Raw genomic sequence first — 20,277 nt, 5'->3', positions numbered from 1 at the left:
GCTGGTCTGTGTGTGTACAGCTGGTCTGTGTACCTGGCATGTAGCTGGTCTGTGTGTACCTGGCATGTCGCTGGTCTGTGTGGGTACAGCTGGTCTGTGTACCTGGCATGTAGCTGGTCTGTGTGTACCTGGCATGTCGCTGGTCTGTGTGGGTACCTGGCATGTAGCTGGTCTGTGTGGGTACCTGGCATGTCGCTGATCTGTGTGTGTACAGCTGGTCTGTGTGTACCTGGCATGTAGCTGGTCTGTGTGTACCTGGCATGTAGCTGGTCTGTGTGTGTACCTGGCATGTAGCTGGTCTGTGTGTGTACCTGGCATGTAGCTGGTCTGTGTGTGTACCTGGCATGTCGCTGGTCTGTGTGTACCTGGCATGTCGCTGGTCTGTGTGTACCTGGCATGTCGCTGGTCTGTGGGTACCTGGCATGTAGCTGGTCTGTGGGTACCTGGCATGTAGCTGGTCTGTGTGTACCTGGCATGTAGCTGGTCTGTGTGTACCTGGCATGTCGCTGGTCTGTGTGTACCTGGCATGTCGCTGGTCTGTGGGTACCTGGCATGTAGCTGGTCTGTGTGTACCTGGCATGTTGCTGGTCTGTGTGTACCTGGCATGTAGCTGGTCTGTGGGTACCTGGCATGTCGCTGGTCTGTGGGTACCTGGCATGTCGCTGGTCTGTGTGTACCTGGCATGTAGCTGGTCTGTGGGTACCTGGCATGTAGCTGGTCTGTGTGTACCTGGCATGTCGCTGGTCTGTGGGTACCTGGCATGTAGCTGGTCTGTGGGTACCTGGCATGTAGCTGGTCTGTGGGTACCTGGCATGTAGCTGGTCTGTGTGTACCTGGCATGTAGCTGCTCAGTGGGTACCTGGCATGTAGCTGGTCTGTGGGTACCTGGCATGTCGCTGGTCTGTGTGTACCTGGCATGTAGCTAGTCTGTGGGTACCTGGCATGTCGCTGGTCTGTGTGTGTACCTGGCATGTAGCTGGTCTGTGTGTGTGTGTGTGTGTGTGTGTGTGTGTGTGTACCTGGCATGTAGCTGGTCTGTGTGTGTGTGTGTGTGTGTGTGTGTGTGTGTACCTGGCATGTAGCTGGTCTGTGTGTGTGTGTGTGTGTGTGTGTGTGTGTGTGTGTGTGTGTGTGCGTGTGTCTGTGTGTGTACCTGGGTACGTCCATATCCACAGTGTAACAGCCGTAGCAGAAGACAATAATCCCGACCAGAGAGGCCGGTATGAGCAGCTGGGTGTAGACGCCCAGCCAGGCGAAGTACAGACCGATCTTCTCTCCAAAGTACTTCCTGTAAATCAGAGGTCATCAGCGGACAGATGTGTGATCCTCATTATAATCCAGTAATGTACTAATAGAGACTGGTGCTGATTCCTGATGAGGCTGCTGTTTTGGGGGTTTGGATTCACTGGTAATAATGATCCATGATAATGTAGTAATAATCTAATAATGTTGGTAACTAAGGTAGCCTGGCGATTAAGAGCGTTGGGCAAGTAACCGAAAGGTCGCTGGTTTGAATCCTTGAGGTGACCAGGTGAAAAAATGAAAATAAATCAAATAAAGTATATATATTTTTTGATTATTATTACAATTATTATTATTATTATTATTTATTTTTTTAATCGGTCAATGTGCCCATGAGCAAGGCACTTAACCCTAATTGTTCCTGTAAGTTGCTCTGTAAAAAATTATGACAATGTAATGCAGTAATAATGGTGTCTAATGATCAGGCTATGTAGTAATAATGTAGCAGTATTGGTACCTGATAATGTATTGCAGTAATAATGGTATCTAATGATCAGGCTATGTAGTAATAATGTAGCAGTATTGGTACCTGATAATGTAATGCAGTAATAATGGTATCTAATGATCAGGGTATGTAGTAATAATGTAGCAGTATTGGTACCTGATAATGTAATGCAGTAATAATGGTATCTAATGATCATGCTATGTAGTAATAATGTAGTAGTATTGGTACCTGATAATGTAATGCAGTAATAATGGTATCTAATGATCATGCTATGTAGTAATAATGTAGTAGTATTGGTACCTGATAATGTAATGCAGTAATAATGTAATAATGATACCTGATAATGCAGTAATAATGTAGTGTGATACCTGATGATAATGTAGCAATAGCATAGTAATGTTGGTATCTGATAATATAATGTAGTAATAATGTAATGTTGATACCTGATAATAATGTGGTAATAGCATAGTGATGTTGGTATCTGATAATGTAATGCAGTAATAATGTAATGATACCTGATGATAATGTAGTAATAGCATAGTGATGTTGGTATCTGATAATATAATGCAGTAATAATGTAATGATACCTGATGATAATGTAGTAATAGCATAGTAATGTTGGTATCTGATAATGTAATGCAGTAATAATGTAATGATACCTGATGATAATGTAGTAATATCATAGTAATGTTGTTATCTGATAATGTAATGCCGTAATAATGTAATGATACCTGATGATAATGTAGTGATATCATAGTAATGTTGGTATCTGATAATGTAATGCAGTAATAATGTAATGATACCTGATCATAATGTAGTAATAGCATTAATGTTGTTATCTGATAATGTAATGCAGTTATAATGTAATGTTGATACCTGATGATAATGTAATGTAGTAATAGCATAGTAATGTTGGTATCTGATAATGTAATAATAATGTAGTAATATGGTAACATTGTAGTAATGCTAATACCTGATGATATTGTAATGCAGTAATAATATAGTAATCTTGGTACCTGATGATAATGTAATAGTAATGTATGTATCTGATGATAATGTAACAATAATGCTGGTACCCGGTGATAATGTAATGATAATGTAGTTGCCTGATGATAATGTGGTAATATTATTGGTGCCTGATGATAATGTAATGATAATGTGGTTGCCTGATGTGACAATAACGTGGGCACCTGGTGATAATGTAATGAAATAATAATGTAGTAATGTTGGTACCAGATGATAATGTAATATAGTTGTGGTAATGTTGGCACCTGATAATGTAGTGTTGTAATAACATAGTATTGTTGGTAATGTGGTAATAATGTAGCAATGCCGGCACCCAATGATAATGTCATGTAGTAATGTTGATACCTGATGAGGTCCACAGGTTGGTATTTGTAGAAGGCTCCATATCTGGCCCACTCATCATGCAGCAGCTTAGACAGAACAGACATCAGAGTAGAGTTCAGACATCAGAGTAGAGTTCAGACATCAGAGTAGAGTTCAGACATCAGAGTAGAGTTCAGTTCAGACATCAGAGTAGAGTACAGACATCAGAGTAGAGTTCAGACATCAGAGTACAGTTCAGACATCAGAGTAGAGTTCAGTTCAGACATCAGAGTAGAGTACAGACATCAGAGTAGAGTTCAGACATCAGAGTAGAGTACAGACATCAGAGTAGAGTTCAGACATCAGAGTAGAGTACAGACATCAGAGTAGAGTTCAGACATCAGAGTAGAGTTCAGACATCAGAGTAGAGTTCAGACATCAGAGTAGAGTTCAGACATCAGAGTAGAGTTCAGACATCAGAGTAGAGTTCAGACATCAGAGTAGAGTTCAGACATCAGAGTAGAGTTCAGACATCAGAGTAGAGTTCAGACATCAGAGTAGAGTTCAGACATCAGAGTAGAGTTCAGTTCAGACATCAGAGTAGAGTTCAGACATCAGAGTAGAGTTCAGACATCAGAGTAGAGTTCAGACATCAGAGTAGAGTTCAGACATCAGAGTAGAGTTCAGAACAGACATCAGAGTAGAGTTCAGACATCAGAGTAGAGTTCAGACATCAGAGTAGAGTTCAGACATCAGAGTAGAGTTCAGACATCAGAGTAGAGTACAGACAGAGTAGAGTTCAGTTCAGACATCAGAGTAGAGTTCAGTACAGACATCAGAGTAGAGTACAGACATCAGAGTAGAGTTCAGACATCAGAGTAGAGTTCAGACATCAGAGTAGAGTTCAGAACAGACATCAGAGTAGAGTACAGACATCAGAGTAGAGTACAGACATCAGAGTAGAGTACAGACATCAGAGTAGAGTTCAGACATCAGAGTAGAGTTCAGACATCAGAGTAGAGTTCAGACATCAGAGTAGAGTTCAGAACAGACATCAGAGTAGAGTTCAGTTCAGACATCAGAGTAGAGTACAGACATCAGAGTAGAGTAGAATTCAGACATCAGAGTAGAGTTCAGACATCAGAGTAGAGTTGAGACATCAGAGTAGAGTTGAGACATCAGAGTAGAGTTCAGACATCAGAGTAGAGTTCAGACATCAGAGTAGAGTTCAGACATCAGAGTAGAGTAGAATTCAGACATCAGAGTAGAGTTGAGACATCAGAGTAAAGTTCAGACATCAGAGTAGAGTTCAGAACAGACATCAGAGTAGAGTTCAGAACAGATATCAGAGTAGAGTTCAGTTCAGACATCAGAGTAGAGTTCAGACATCAGAGTAGAGTTCAGACATCAGAGTAGAATTCAGACATCAGAGTAGAGTTCAGACATCAGAGTAGAGTTCAGAACAGACATCAGAGTAGAGTTCAGAACAGACATCAGAGTAGAGTTCAGTTCAGACATCAGAGTAGAATTCAGACATCAGAGTAGAATTCAGACATCAGAGTATAATTCAGACATCAGAGTAGAATTCAGACATCAGAGTAGAGTTCAGACATCAGAGTAGAGTTCAGACATCAGAGTAGAGTTCAGACATCAGAGTAGAGTTCAGACATCAGAGTAGAGTTCAGACATCAGAGTAGAGTACATCAGAGTAGAGTACAGACATCAGAGTAGAGTTCAGACATCAGAGTAGAGTACATCAGAGTAGAGTTCAGACATCAGAGTAGAGTTCAGACATCAGAGTAGAGTTCAGACATCAGAGTAGAGTTCAGACATCAGAGTAGAGTACAGACAGAGTAGAGTTCAGTTCAGACATCAGAGTAGAGTTCAGTACAGACATCAGAGTAGAGTTCAGTACAGACATCAGAGTAGAGTTCAGTACAGACATCAGAGTAGAGTACAGACATCAGAGTAGAGTTCAGACATCAGAGTAGAGTTCAGACATCAGAGTAGAGTTCAGACATCAGAGTAGAGATCAGAACAGACATCAGAGTAGAGTTCAGAACAGACATCAGAGTAGAGTTCAGACATCAGAGTAGAGTTCAGACATCAGAGTAGAGTTCAGACATCAGAGTAGAGTAGAATTCAGACATCAGAGTAGAGTTCAGACATCAGAGTAGAGTTCAGACATCAGAGTAGAGTTCAGACATCAGAGTAGAGTTCAGACATCAGAGTAGAGTTCAGACATCAGAGTAGGGTTCAGACATCAGAGTAGGGTTCAGACATCAGAGTAGAGTTCAGACATCAGAGTAGAGTTCAGACATCAGAGTACAGTTCAGTACAGACATCAGAGTAGAGTTCAGTACAGACATCAGAGTAGAGTTCAGTACAGACATCAGAGTAGAGTTCAGTACAGACATCAGAGTAGAGTACAGACATCAGAGTAGAGTTCAGACATCAGAGTAGAGTTCAGACATCAGAGTAGAGTTCAGACATCAGAGTAGAGTTCAGACATCAGAGTAGAGTTCAGACATCAGAGTAGAGTTCAGAACAGACATCAGAGTAGAGTTCAGTTCAGACTTCAGAGTAGAGTTCAGACATCAGAGTAGAGTTCAGACATCAGAGTAGAGTTCAGACATCAGAGTAGAGTTCAGACATCAGAGTAGAGTTCAGACATCAGAGTAGAGTTCAGACATCAGAGTAGGGTTCAGACATCAGAGTAGGGTTCAGACATCAGAGTAGGGTTCAGACATCAGAGTAGAGTTCAGACATCAGAGTAGAGTTCAGACATCAGAGTACAGTTCAGTACAGACATCAGAGTAGAGTTCAGTACAGACATCAGAGTAGAGTTCAGTACAGACATCAGAGTAGAGTTCAGTACAGACATCAGAGTAGAGTACAGACATCAGAGTAGAGTTCAGACATCAGAGTAGAGTTCAGACATCAGAGTAGAGTTCAGACATCAGAGTAGAGTTCAGACATCAGAGTAGAGTTCAGACATCAGAGTAGAGTTCAGAACAGACATCAGAGTAGAGTTCAGTTCAGACTTCAGAGTAGAGTTCAGACATCAGAGTAGAGTTCAGACATCAGAGTAGAGTAGAATTCAGACATCAGAGTAGAGTAGAATTCAGACATCAGAGTAGAGTTCAGACATCAGAGTAGAGTTGAGACATCAGAGTAGAGTTCAGACATCAGAGTAGAGTTCAGACATCAGAGTAGAGTTCAGACATCAGAGTAGAGTTCAGACATCAGAGTAGAGTTCAGACATCAGAGTAGAGTTCAGACATCAGAGTAGAGTTCAGACATCAGAGTACAGTTCAGTACAGACATCAGAGTAGAGTACAGACATCAGAGTAGAGTTCAGACATCAGAGTACAGTTCAGTACAGACATCAGAGTACAGTTCAGACATCAGAGTAGAGTTCAGACATCAGAGTAGAGTTCAGACATCAGAGTAGAGTTCAGACATCAGAGCAGAGTTCAGACATCAGAGTAGAGTTCAGACATCAGAGTAGAGTTCAGACATCAGAGTAGAGTTCAGACATCAGAGTAGAGTTCAGACATCAGAGTAGAGTTCAGACATCAGAGTAGGGTTCAGACATCAGAGTAGGGTTCAGACATCAGAGTAGAGTTCAGACATCAGAGTAGAGTTCAGACATCAGAGTACAGTTCAGTACAGACATCAGAGTAGAGTTCAGACATCAGAGTAGAGTTCAGACATCAGGGTTACCCAAACGTTTTTTCTTCGTTTCGTGACCCATCTTAAGGGTTGAGTGTGAAAACAAAACACCCAACATATCTTGGCAGCAGAGAGAAAATGTTGCAGTTTTAAAGCTAAATCCTGTGACCCACCTGGACCCACGAGTGGGTCCCAACCCCCAGTTTGGGAAGCACTGTAGTGGAGTACAGCGTGACGGCGCCTCCCTGCCCTGTCTACTGGGTTTTGCTGTGCTGACTTCCTGCAGGAGATTGATGGGCGGAGTAGGAGTGGTGGGCGGAGCTGGGAGGGCTGATGGGGATGGGCGGAGTAGGAGAGGTGGGCGGAGCAGGGAGGGCTGATGGGGATGGGCGGAGTAGGAGAGGTGGGCGGAGCTGGGAGGGCTGATGGGGATGGGCGGAGTAGGAGAGGTGGGCGGAGCGGTCAGGGCTGATGGGGATGGGCGGAGTAGGAGAGGTGGGCGGGGCTGATGGGGATGGGCGGAGTAGGAGAGGTGGGCGGAGCTGGGAGGGCTGATGGGGTTGGGCGGAGTAGGAGAGGTGGGCGGAGCGGTCAGGGCTGATGGGGATGGGCGGAGTAGGAGAAGTGGGCGGAGCTGGGAGGGCTGATGGGGTTGGGCGGAGTAGGAGAGGTGGGCGGAGCGGTCAGGCGCTGATGGGGATGGGCGGAGTAGGAGAGGTGGGCGGAGCGGTCAGGGCTGATGGGGATGGGCGGAGTAGGAGAAGTGGGCGGAGCTGGGAGGGCTGATGGGGTTGGGCGGAGTAGGAGAGGTGGGCGGGGCTGATGGGCTCAGCTGTGAAATAAAGCCACTGTTTCCACATTCAGCAAGACATTCCTCTTCTCATGCATACCTTTCCTCTCTCCGTGCATACCTTTCCTCTCTCCGTGCATACCTTTCCTCTCTCCGTGCATACCTTTCCTCTCTCCGTGCATACCTTTCCTCTCTCCGTGCATACCTTTCCTCTCTCCGTGCATACCTTTCCTCTCTCCGTGCATACCTTCCCTCTCTCCGTGCATACCTTTCCTCTCTCCGTGCATACCTTTCCTCTCTCCGTGCATACCTTTCCTCTCTCCGTGCATACCTTTCCTCTCTCTCCGTGCATACCTTTCCTCTCTCTCCATGCATACCTTTCCTCTCTCTCCGTGCATACCTTTCCTCTCTCCGTGCATACCTTTCCTCTCTCCGTGCATACCTTTCCTCTCTCCGTGCATACCTTTCCTCTCTCTCCGTGCATACCTTTCCTCTCTCTCCATGCATACCTTTCCTCTCTCTCCATGCATACCTTTCCTCTCTCCATGCATACCTTCCCTCTCTCCATGCATACCTTTCCTCTCTCCATGCATACCTTCCCTCTCTCCATGCATACCTTTCCTCTCTCTCCATGCATACCTTCCCTCTCTCCATGCATACCTTTCCTCTCTCTCCACGCATACCTTTCCTCTCTCCGTGCATACCTTTCCTCTCTCCGTGCATACCTTTCCTCTCTCCACGCATACCTTTCCTCTCTCCACGCATACCTTCCCTCTCTCCACGCATACCTTCCCTCTCTCCATTCATACCTTCGGTTGTTTCCTTGTGGTTTGGGCAGTTGACACCTAATTTACAGACTGTCATGAATCATCTGATTACTGTTGTGTTTACTTTATGGAATAAATACATTTTGTTATTCCCTTCATTTAGCGTGTGGTTTCCCAGGTTACGGGTTGTAACAACAGTATATTATAGACTAGTACAGTACAGCCCGTAGTTACCTGTCTGTCGTTCCTCTCCGAGCGACCCACGACCTTATAATCCCCCTGCAGAGAGAGGGGGGGGGACGAGTCAGACAGACCAATCACAACACAATTAGTAAAGCTCACAGTGTATTACAGTTTGCGTTTATCCACACATTATCACGGGGTTAACAAGTAACATTATCACAAATACTGTATGTGCAGCAGGGAAGGACAGGAAGTGTCACTTACATCGTGGAGAGGGAAGGCAGAGTCATAGACACCTTTAGCTATTAACGTGGTGATGCCTGGGGGAGAAAGAGGTGTCGGTTACTCAACAAACTCATCTAATATTAGAGAGAGATGCTTCAGCGATCTGTATCAGCTTTCCCCATTCAGAGAGGAGATAAGAGGCGCGGTGGGGGGGCAACAGAGGAGAGAAGAGGGCAGGAGAGGAGAGGAGAGGGCAGGAGAGGAGAGGAGAGGGCAGGAGAGGAGAGGAGAGGAGAGGGCAGGAGAGGAGAGGGCAGGAGAGGAGAGGAGAGGAGAGGGCTGGAGAGGAGAGGAGAGGGCAGGAGAGGAGAGGGCAGGAGAGGAGAGGGCAGGAGAGGAGAGGGCAGGAGAGGAGAGGGCAGGAGAGGGCAGGAGAGGAGAGGGCAGGAGAGGAGAGGAGAGGGCAGGAGAGGAGAGGAGAGGGCAGGAGAGGAGAGGGCAGGAGAGGAGAGTAGAGGAGAGGAGAGGAGAGGGCAGGTGAGGAGAGGGCTGGAGAGGAGAGGAGAGGAGACGGCTGGAGAGGAGAGGAGAGGGCAGGAGAGGAGAGGGCAGGAGAGGAGAGGGCAGGAGAGGAGAGGGCAGGAGAGGGCAGGAGAGGAGAGGAGAGGGCAGGAGAGGAGAGGAGAGGGCAGGAGAGGAGAGGAGAGGGCAGGAGAGGAGAGGAGAGGGCAGGAGAGGAGAGGAGAGGAGAGGAGAGGAGAGGGCAGGAGAGGAGAGGAGAGGAGAGGAGAGGGCAGGAGAGGAGAGGGCAGGAGAGGAGAGGAGAGGGCAGGAGAGGAGAGGAGAGGGCAGGAGAGGAGAGGAGAGGAGAGGAGAGGAGAGGAGAGGAGAGGAGAGGAGAGGAGAGGAGAGGGCAGGAGAGGAGAGGAGGGGGCAGGAGAGGACAGGAATGAGCTCAGTGGAACAGCTTTAACTAATTGATTCATTACCTCATGAACTAATTAACAAGACCTGAAACATCACAGTGATTAGCTTCACCAACGAGCCAATCACAGCACAGCTACAGAGACCACAACTCCCACATGCCTCTGCTTCAATCTCAGCCTGACCCCCACAACCCACTTCAGGAGAGGAGATGACGATAAAGGGAACTGGGAAGAGAGGGGGGGGGAGAGAGAGACAGGACGATAAAGGGAATTGGAGGGGGAGAGGCTCAGGCGAAGAGAGAAAGACAAGGGTAGTGGACAGGGTAGTGTGGTAGTGGACAGGGTAGTGTGGTAGTGGACAGGGTAGTGTGGTAGTGGACAGGGTAGTGTGGGTAGTGGACAGGGTAGTGTGGTAGTGGACAGGGTAGTGTGGTAGTGGACAGGGTAGTGTGGTAGTGGACAGGGTAGTGTGGTAGTGGACAGGGTAGTGTGGTAGTGGACAGGGTAGTGTGGTAGTGGACAGGGTAGTGTGGTAGTGGACAGGGTAGTGTGGTAGTGGACAGGGTAGTGTGGTAGTGGACAGGGTAGTGTGGTAGTGGACAGGGTAGTGTGGTAGTGGACAGGGGAGTGTGGTAGTGGACAGGGGAGTGTGGTAGTGGACAGGGGAGTGTGGTAGTGGACAGGGGAGTGTGGTAGTGGACAGGGGAGTGTGGTAGTGGACAGGGTAGTGTGGTAGTGGACAGGGTAGTGTGGTAGTGGACAGGGTAGTGTGGTAGTGGACAGGGTAGTGGACAGGGTAGTGTGGTAGTGGACAGGGTAGTGTGGTAGTGGACAGGGTAGTGGACAGGGTAGTGTGGTAGTGGACAGGGTAGTGTGGTAGTGGACAGGGTAGTGTGGTAGTGGACAGGGTAGTGGAGCGGGGTAGTGTGGTAGTGGACAGGGTAGTGGACAGGGTAGTGGACAGGGTAGTGTGGTAGTGGGCAGGGTAGTGTGGTAGTGGACAGGGTAGTGTGGTAGTGGACAGGGTAGTGTGGTAGTGGACAGGGTAGTGTGGTAGTGGACAGGGTAGTGTGGTAGTGGACAGGGTAGTGTGGTAGTGGACAGGGGAGTGTGGTAGTGGACAGGGTAGTGTGGTAGTGGACAGGGTAGTGTGGTAGTGGACAGGGTAGTGTGGTAGTGGACGGGGTAGTGTGGTAGTGGACGGGGTAGTGTGGTAGTGGACAGGGTAGTGGACAGGGTAGTGTGGTAGTGGACAGGGTAGTGTGGTAGTGGACAGGGGAGTGTGGTAGTGGACAGGGGAGTGTGGTAGTGGACAGGGGAGTGTGGTAGTGGACAGGGGAGTGTGGTAGTGGACAGGGGAGTGTGGTAGTGGACAGGGTAGTGTGGTAGTGGACAGGGTAGTGGACAGGGTAGTGGACAGGGTAGTGGACAGGGTAGTGTGGTAGTGGACAGGGTAGTGTGGTAGTGGACAGGGTAGTGTGGTAGTGGACAGGGTAGTGTGGTAGTGGACAGGGTAGTGTGGTAGTGGACAGGGTAGTGGACAGGGTAGTGGACAGGGTAGTGTGGTAGTGGACAGGGTAGTGTAGTAGTGGACAGGGTAGTGTGGTAGTGGACAGGGTAGTGTGGTAGTGGACAGGGTAGTGTGGTAGTGGACAGGGTAGTGTGGTAGTGGACAGGGTAGTGTGGTAGTGGACAGGGTAGTGGACAGGGTAGTGTGGTAGTGGACAGGGTAGTGTGGGTAGTGGACAGGGTAGTGTGGTAGTGGACAGGGTAGTGTGGTAGTGGACAGGGTAGTGTGGTAGTGGACAGGGTAGTGTGGTAGTGGACAGGGTAGTGGACAGGGTAGTGGACAGGGTAGTGTGGTAGTGGGCAGGGTAGTGTGGTAGTGGACAGGGTAGTGTGGTAGTGGACAGGGTAGTGTGGTAGTGGACAGGGTAGTGTGGTAGTGGACAGGGATGTGTGGTAGTGGACAGGGTAGTGTGGTAGTGGACAGGGTAGTGTGGTAGTGGACAGGGTAGTGTGGGTAGTGGACAGGGTAGTGTGGTAGTGGACAGGGTAGTGTGGTAGTGTGGTAGTGGACAGGGTAGTGGACAGGGTAGTGTGGTAGTGGACAGGGTAGTGTGGTAGTGGGCAGGGTAGTGTGGTAGTGGACAGGCTAGTGTGGTAGTGGGCAGGGTAGTGTGGTAGTGGGCAGGGAAGTGTGGTAGTGGACAGGAGGGTGGTAGTGGACAGGGTAGTGTGGTAGTGGACAGGGTAGTGTGGTAGTGGACAGGGTAGTGTGGTAGTGGACAGGGGAGTGTGGTAGTGGACAGGGTAGTGTGGTAGTGGACAGGGTAGTGTGGTAGTGGACAGGGTAGTGTGGGTAGTGGACAGGGTAGTGTGGTAGTGGACAGGGTAGTGGACAGGGTAGTGGACAGGGTAGTGTGGTAGTGGACAGGGTAGTGTGGTAGTGGACAGGGTAGTGTGGTAGTGGACAGGGTAGTGTGGTAGTGGACAGGGTAGTGTGGGTAGTGGACAGGGTAGTGTGGTAGTGGACAGGGTAGTGTGGTAGTGGACAGGGGAGTGTGGTAGTGGACAGGGTAGTGGACAGGGTAGTGGACAGGGTAGTGTGGTAGTGGACAGGGTAGTGTGGTAGTGGACAGGGTAGTGTGGTAGTGGACAGGGTAGTGTGGTAGTGGACAGGGTAGTGTGGTAGTGGACAGGGTAGTGTGGTAGTGGACAGGGTAGTGTGGTAGTGGACAGGGTAGTGTGGTAGTGGACAGGGTAGTGTGGTAGTGGACAGGGTAGTGTGGTAGTGGACAGGGGAGTGTGGTAGTGGACAGGGGAGTGTGGTAGTGGACAGGGGAGTGTGGTAGTGGACAGGGGAGTGTGGGTAGTGGACAGGGTAGTGTGGTAGTGGACAGGGTAGTGTGGTAGTGGACAGGGTAGTGTGGTAGTGGACAGGGTAGTGTGGTAGTGGACAGGGTAGTGTGGTGGTGGACACGGTAGTGTGGTAGTGGACAGGGTAGTGTGGTAGTGGACAGGGTAGTGTGGGTAGTGGACAGGGTAGTGTGGTAGTGGACAGGGTAGTGTGGTAGTGGACAGGGTAGTGTGGTAGTGGACAGGGTAGTGGACAGGGTAGTGTGGTAGTGGACAGGGTAGTGTGGTAGTGGACAGGGTAGTGTGGTAGTGGACAGGGTAGTGTGGGTAGTGGACAGGGTAGTGTGGTAGTGGACAGGGTAGTGTGGTAGTGGACAGGGGAGTGTGGTAGTGGACAGGGTAGTGGACAGGGTAGTGGACAGGGTAGTGTGGTAGTGGACAGGGTAGTGTGGTAGTGGACAGGGTAGTGGACAGGGTAGTGTGGTAGTGGACAGGGTAGTGTGGTAGTGGACAGGGTAGTGTGGTAGTGGACAGGGTAGTGTGGTAGTTGACAGGGTAGTGGACAGGGTAGTGGACAGGGTAGTGTGGTAGTGGACAGGGTAGTGGACAGGGTAGTGGACAGGGTAGTGTGGTAGTGGACAGGGTAGTGTAGTAGTGGACAGGGTAGTGTGGTAGTGGACAGGGTAGTGTGGTAGTGGACAGGGTAGTGTGGGTAGTGGACAGGGTAGTGTGGTAGTGGACAGGGTAGTGTGGTAGTGGACAGGGTAGTGTGGTAGTGGACAGGGGAGTGTGGTAGTGGACAGGGGAGTGTGGTAGTGGACAGGGGAGTGTGGTAGTGGACAGGGTAGTGTGGGTAGTGGACAGGGTAGTGTGGTAGTGGACAGGGTAGTGTGGTAGTGGACAGGGTAGTGTGGTAGTGGACAGGGGAGTGTGGTAGTGGACAGGGTAGTGTGGTAGTGGACAGGGTAGTGTGGTAGTGGACAGGGTAGTGTGGTAGTGGACGGGGTAGTGTGGTAGTGGACGGGGTAGTGTGGTAGTGGACAGGGTAGTGGACAGGGTAGTGTGGTAGTGGACAGGGTAGTGTGGTAGTGGACAGGGGAGTGTGGTAGTGGACAGGGGAGTGTGGTAGTGGACAGGGGAGTGTGGTAGTGGACAGGGGAGTGTGGTAGTGGACAGGGGAGTGTGGTAGTGGACAGGGTAGTGTGGTAGTGGACAGGGTAGTGGACAGGGTAGTGGACAGGGTAGTGGACAGGGTAGTGTGGTAGTGGACAGGGTAGTGTGGTAGTGGACAGGGTAGTGTGGTAGTGGACAGGGTAGTGTGGTAGTGGACAGGGTAGTGTGGTAGTGGACAGGGTAGTGGACAGGGTAGTGGACAGGGTAGTGTGGTAGTGGACAGGGTAGTGTAGTAGTGGACAGGGTAGTGTGGTAGTGGACAGGGTAGTGTGGTAGTGGACAGGGTAGTGTGGTAGTGGACAGGGTAGTGTGGTAGTGGACAGGGTAGTGTGGTAGTGGACAGGGTAGTGGACAGGGTAGTGTGGTAGTGGACAGGGTAGTGTGGGTAGTGGACAGGGTAGTGTGGTAGTGGACAGGGTAGTGTGGTAGTGGACAGGGTAGTGTGGTAGTGGACAGGGTAGTGTGGTAGTGGACAGGGTAGTGGACAGGGTAGTGGACAGGGTAGTGTGGTAGTGGGCAGGGTAGTGTGGTAGTGGACAGGGTAGTGTGGTAGTGGACAGGGTAGTGTGGTAGTGGACAGGGTAGTGTGGTAGTGGACAGGGATGTGTGGTAGTGGACAGGGTAGTGTGGTAGTGGACAGGGTAGTGTGGTAGTGGACAGGGTAGTGTGGGTAGTGGACAGGGTAGTGTGGTAGTGGACAGGGTAGTGTGGTAGTGTGGTAGTGGACAGGGTAGTGGACAGGGTAGTGTGGTAGTGGACAGGGTAGTGTGGTAGTGGGCAGGGTAGTGTGGTAGTGGACAGGCTAGTGTGGTAGTGGGCAGGGTAGTGTGGTAGTGGGCAGGGAAGTGTGGTAGTGGACAGGAGGGTGGTAGTGGACAGGGTAGTGTGGTAGTGGACAGGGTAGTGTGGTAGTGGACAGGGTAGTGTGGTAGTGGACAGGGGAGTGTGGTAGTGGACAGGGTAGTGTGGTAGTGGACAGGGTAGTGTGGTAGTGGACAGGGTAGTGTGGGTAGTGGACAGGGTAGTGTGGTAGTGGACAGGGTAGTGGACAGGGTAGTGGACAGGGTAGTGTGGTAGTGGACAGGGTAGTGTGGTAGTGGACAGGGTAGTGTGGTAGTGGACAGGGTAGTGTGGTAGTGGACAGGGTAGTGTGGGTAGTGGACAGGGTAGTGTGGTAGTGGACAGGGTAGTGTGGTAGTGGACAGGGGAGTGTGGTAGTGGACAGGGTAGTGGACAGGGTAGTGGACAGGGTAGTGTGGTAGTGGACAGGGTAGTGTGGTAGTGGACAGGGTAGTGTGGTAGTGGACAGGGTAGTGTGGTAGTGGACAGGGTAGTGTGGTAGTGGACAGGGTAGTGTGGTAGTGGACAGGGTAGTGTGGTAGTGGACAGGGTAGTGTGGTAGTGGACAGGGTAGTGTGGTAGTGGACAGGGGAGTGTGGTAGTGGACAGGGGAGTGTGGTAGTGGACAGGGGAGTGTGGTAGTGGACAGGGGAGTGTGGGTAGTGGACAGGGTAGTGTGGTAGTGGACAGGGTAGTGTGGTAGTGGACAGGGTAGTGTGGTAGTGGACAGGGTAGTGTGGTAGTGGACAGGGTAGTGTGGTGGTGGACACGGTAGTGTGGTAGTGGACAGGGTAGTGTGGTAGTGGACAGGGTAGTGTGGGTAGTGGACAGGGTAGTGTGGTAGTGGACAGGGTAGTGTGGTAGTGGACAGGGTAGTGTGGTAGTGGACAGGGTAGTGGACAGGGTAGTGTGGTAGTGGACAGGGTAGTGTGGTAGTGGACAGGGTAGTGTGGTAGTGGACAGGGTAGTGTGGGTAGTGGACAGGGTAGTGTGGTAGTGGACAGGGTAGTGTGGTAGTGGACAGGGGAGTGTGGTAGTGGACAGGGTAGTGGACAGGGTAGTGGACAGGGTAGTGTGGTAGTGGACAGGGTAGTGTGGTAGTGGACAGGGTAGTGGACAGGGTAGTGTGGTAGTGGACAGGGTAGTGTGGTAGTGGACAGGGTAGTGTGGTAGTGGACAGGGTAGTGTGGTAGTTGACAGGGTAGTGGACAGGGTAGTGGACAGGGTAGTGTGGTAGTGGACAGGGTAGTGGACAGGGTAGTGGACAGGGTAGTGTGGTAGTGGACAGGGTAGTGTAGTAGTGGACAGGGTAGTGTGGTAGTGGACAGGGTAGTGTGGTAGTGGACAGGGTAGTGTGGGTAGTGGACAGGGTAGTGTGGTAGTGGACAGGGTAGTGTGGTAGTGGACAGGGTAGTGTGGTAGTGGACAGGGGAGTGTGGTAGTGGACAGGGGAGTGTGGTAGTGGACAGGGGAGTGTGGTAGTGGACAGGGGAGTGTGGTAGTGGACAGGGTAGTGTGGGTAGTGGACAGGGTAGTGTGGTAGTGGACAGGGTAGTGTGGTAGTGGACAGGGTAGTGTGGTAGTGGACAGGGTAGTGTGGTAGTGGACAGGGTAGTGTGGGTAGTGGACAGGGTAGTGTGGTAGTGGACAGGGTAGTGTGGTAGTGGACAGGGTAGTGTGGTAGTGGACAGGGTAGTGTGGTGGTGGACACGGTAGTGTGGTAGTGGACAGGGTAGTGTGGTAGTGGACAGGGTAGTGTGGTAGTGGACAGGGTAGTGTGGTAGTGGACAGGGTAGTGTGGTAGTGGACAGGGTAGTGTGGTAGTGGACAGGGTAGTGGACAGGGTAGTGTGGTAGTGGACAGGGTAGTGGACAGGGTAGTGTGGTAGTGGACAGGGTAGTGTGGTAGTGGACAGGGTAGTGGACAGGGTAGTGTGGTAGTGGACAGGGTAGTGTGGGTAGTGGACAGGGTAGTGTGGTAGTGGACAGGGTAGTGGACAGGGTAGTGTGGTAGTGGACAGGGTAGTGTGGTAGTGGACAGGGTAGTGTGGTAGTGGACAGGGTAGTGTAGTAGTGGACAGGGTAGTGTGGTAGTGGACAGGGTAGTGTGGTAGTGGACAGGGTAGTGTGGTAGTGGACAGGGTAGTGTGGTAGTGGACAGGGTAGTGTGGTAGTGGACAGGGTAGTGTGGTAGTGGACAGGGTAGTGTGGTAGTGGACAGGGTAGTGGACAGGGTAGTGGAGTAGTGGACAGGGTAGTGGACAGGGTAGTGGAGTAGTGGACAGGGTAGTGGACAGGGTAGTGTGGTAGTGGACAGGGTAGTGTGGTAGTGGACAGGGTAGTGTGGTAGTGGACAGGGTAGTGTGGTAGTGGACAGGGTAGTGTGGTAGTGGACAGGGTAGTGTGGTAGTGGACAGGGTAGTGTGGTAGTGGACAGGGTAGTGTGGGTAGTGGACAGGGTAGTGTGGTAGTGGACAGGGTAGTGTGGTAGTGGACAGGGTAGTGGACAGGGTAGTGGACAGGGTAGTGGACAGGGTAGTGGACAGGGTAGTGTGGTAGTGGACAGGGTAGTGTGGGTAGTGGACAGGGTAGTGTGGTAGTGGACAGGGTAGTGTGGTAGTGGACAGGGTAGTGTGGTAGTGGACAGGGTAGTGGACAGGGTAGTGTGGTAGTGGACAGGGTAGTGTGGGTAGTGGACAGGGTAGTGTGGTAGTGGACAGGGTAGTGTGGTAGTGGACAGGGTAGTGTGGTAGTGGACAGGGTAGTGGACAGGGTAGTGTGGTAGTGGACAGGGTAGTGTGGTAGTGGACAGGGTAGTGTGGTAGTGGACAGGGTAGTGTGGTAGTGGACAGGGTAGTGGACAGGGTAGTGGACAGGGTAGTGGACAGGGGAGTGTGGTAGTGGACAGGGTAGTGTGGTAGTGGACAGGGTAGTGTGGTAGTGGGCAGGGTAGTGTGGTAGTGGACAGGGGAGTGTGGTAGTGGACAGGGTAGTGTGGTAGGGGACAGGGTAGTGTGGTAGTGGACAGGGTAGTGTGGTAGTGGGCAGGGTAGTGGACAGGGTAGTGGACAGGGTAGTGTGGTAGTGGGCAGGGTAGTGTGGTAGTGGACAGGGTAGTGTGGTAGTGGACAGGGTAGTGTGGTAGTGGGCAGGGTAGTGGTTTAGTGGACAGGGTAGTGTTGTAGTGGACAGGGTAGTGTGGTAGTGGACAGGGTAGTGTGGTATTGTGATGTGAGGAACCATTGAGAACCCCAATCTCTCACTGGACCCCAACATGGACCTCTACTGAGGAACCATGGAGAAGGTCAACGACCTCATAAAGTAGGCAACTTTGGGCAAATCAGGGGTTAAAGGTCACTCACCCATGGATCGGCAGGTGCGTGTGCAGGGTTTGGGTTAAGGTCAGGGGTTAAAGGTCACTCACCCATGGATCGGCAGGTGCGTGTGCAGGGTTTGGGTTAAGGTCAGGGGTTAAAGGTCACTCACCCATAGATTGGCAGGTGCGTGTGCAAGGGTTTGGGTTAAGGTCAGGGGTTAAAGGTCACTCACCCATAGATCGGCAGGTGCGTGTGCAGGGTTTGGGTTAAGGTCAGGGGTTAAAGGTCACTCACCCATGGATCGGCAGGTGCGTGTGCAGGGTTTGGGTTAAGGTCAGGGGTTAAAGGTCACTCACCCATGGATCGGCAGGTGCGTGTGCAGGGTTTGGGTTAAGGTCAGGGGTTAAAGGTCACTCACCCATGGATCGGCAGGTGCGTGTGCAGGGTTTGGGTTAAGGTCAGGGGTTAAAGGTCACTCACCCATGGATCGGCAGGTGCGTGTGCAGGGTTTGGGTTAAGGTCAGGGGTCAAAGGTCACTCACCCATGGATTGGCAGGTGCGTGTGCAAGGGGTCCGTCTCAGGATCTCGTACACCTGAGAAGGTTCAGGTCACACAGAACATTGCGTCAGAGAGAAACAGAGACCTGAAACCATATTCCCATTGATTCTTGACATTCAGAAACATCCGGAATGACAGACTTACTATTCGACTGCGTGTTGCGTTGTCAAAGAAGGTATCTTTAGAGGAGATGTTAAATCTGTACAGAACAAAGAACAGGTGTTTAGAGGAGATGTTAAATCTGTACAGAACAAAGAACAGGTGTTTAGAGGAGATGTTAAATCTGTACAGAACAAAGAACAGGTGTTTAGAGGAGATGTTAAATCTGTACAGAACAAAGAACAGGTGTTTAGAGGAGATGTTAAATCTGTACAGAACAAAGAACAGGTGTTTAGAGGAGATGTTAAATCTGTACAGAACAAAGAACAGATGTTTAGAGGAGATGTTAAATCTGTAGAGAACAGAGAACAGGTGTTTAGAGGAGATGTTAAATCTGTAGAGAACAGGTGTTTAGAGGAGATGTTAAATCTGTAGAGAACAGGTGTTTAGAGGAGATGTTAAATCTGTAGAGAACAAAGAACAGGTGTTTAGAGGAGATGTTAAATCTGTAGAGAACAAAGAACAGATGTTTAGAGGAGTTGTTAAATCTGTAGAGAACAGAGAACAGGTGTTTAGAGGAGATGTTAAATCTGTAGAGAACAAAGAACAGGTGTTTAGAGGAGATGTTAAATCTGTAGAGAACAGGTGTTTAGAGGAGATGTTAAATCTGAGGAGAACAGGTGTTTAGAGGAGATGTTAAATCTGTAGAGAACAGGTGTTTAGAGGAGATGTTAAATCTGTAGAGAACAGGTGTCAACTCAGAGAAACTCAGCTGGTGACTCCATATACAGACCAGCTGTTGTCAGAGTGTGGGGGGGGCGGGGCGTGGTGTGGGGCGTGGTGTGGGGCGGGGCGTGGCGGGGCGTGGGGGGCGGGGCGTGGGGCGGGGCGTGGCAGGCGGGGCGGGGTGTGGGGGGCGGGGCGTGGCGTGGTGTGGGGCGGGGTGTGGGGGGCATGGTGTGGGGCGGGGTGTGTGGGGCGTGGCGAGGGGTGGTGTGGGGGGCGGGGCGTGGTGTGGTGCGGGGAGAGGGGTGTGGGGCGGGGTGTGTGGGGCGTGGCGAGGGGTGTGGGGTGGGGTGTGGCGAGGTGGGCCGTGGTGTGGTTAGGGGGGCGGGGCGCGGGGGCGTGGTGTGGGGCGTGGTATGGCGTGGTGTGGTGCGGGGCGAGGTGCATCTTACAAGTGTAGTTTGTCCCTGGAGAAGCAGTGAGAGAGCTGCTTGGTGGTGCTGTGGCCTGGCTGGGGGATGTTGGGCTGGAACGGCTGGTTCACCTTCCTCCAGAACTCACTGAGGCTGGCACTGAACCCATGCTCCTGCTTCAGATCATAGCTCTGGACAGACAGACAGACAGGCAGGGAGACAGGCAGGGAGACAGGGAGGGAGGGAGGCAGGGAGACAGGCAGGGAGACAGGCAGGGAGACAGACAGGGAGACAGACAGGGAGACAGACAGACAGGGAGACAGGCAGGGAGACAGGCAGGGAGACAGGCAGGGAGACAGGCAGGGAGACAGGCAGGGAGACAGGCAGGGAGACAGGCAGGGAGACAGGGAGACAGACAGACAGGTTAATAGAGGCACCTGCTGTGGCTCATATACTGTGTCTCCCTCCCACTGCAGCAGGGGCTGGGGATTCAGAAACATGTCCTCAGAGGCAACTCATTGTGCAGTAGTAATCAAAATAAAATAAGAAAACAGCAAATGGCAAAGGATAGAGAGGAGGCTGTTATAGCAGCAATGATCCAACATCTAGTGGAAAGCCTTCCCAGAAGAGTGGAGGCTGTTACAACAGCA

At 50.8% G+C, this 20,277-nt stretch overlaps 1 protein-coding gene across 1 annotated transcript in view; it reads right to left on the bottom strand.

Annotated features, from left to right (window-relative positions):
- Positions 1-20,277, bottom strand: part of LOC145876251 (anoctamin-1) — a 58,836-nt gene that overhangs the window by 21,943 nt on the left and 16,616 nt on the right. The window contains exons 5-11 of the mRNA XM_082972037.1: positions 19,667-19,818; positions 18,534-18,588; positions 18,373-18,424; positions 8,756-8,811; positions 8,543-8,587; positions 3,119-3,183; positions 1,154-1,288 (exon numbers count right to left, since the gene is read on the bottom strand). Of these exons, the coding sequence (XP_082828163.1) occupies positions 1,154-1,288; positions 3,119-3,183; positions 8,543-8,587; positions 8,756-8,811; positions 18,373-18,424; positions 18,534-18,588; positions 19,667-19,818 (560 nt within the window). The remainder of the gene's footprint in view (positions 1-1,153; positions 1,289-3,118; positions 3,184-8,542; positions 8,588-8,755; positions 8,812-18,372; positions 18,425-18,533; positions 18,589-19,666; positions 19,819-20,277) is intronic.

The sequence above is a fragment of the Salmo salar genome, unplaced genomic scaffold (genome assembly GCF_965601325.2).
Source record: "Salmo salar unplaced genomic scaffold, fSalSal1 ptg000525l, whole genome shotgun sequence".
Taxonomy (NCBI): domain Eukaryota; kingdom Metazoa; phylum Chordata; class Actinopteri; order Salmoniformes; family Salmonidae; genus Salmo; species Salmo salar.
This window is presented reverse-complemented; position numbering and strand designations above follow the sequence as displayed.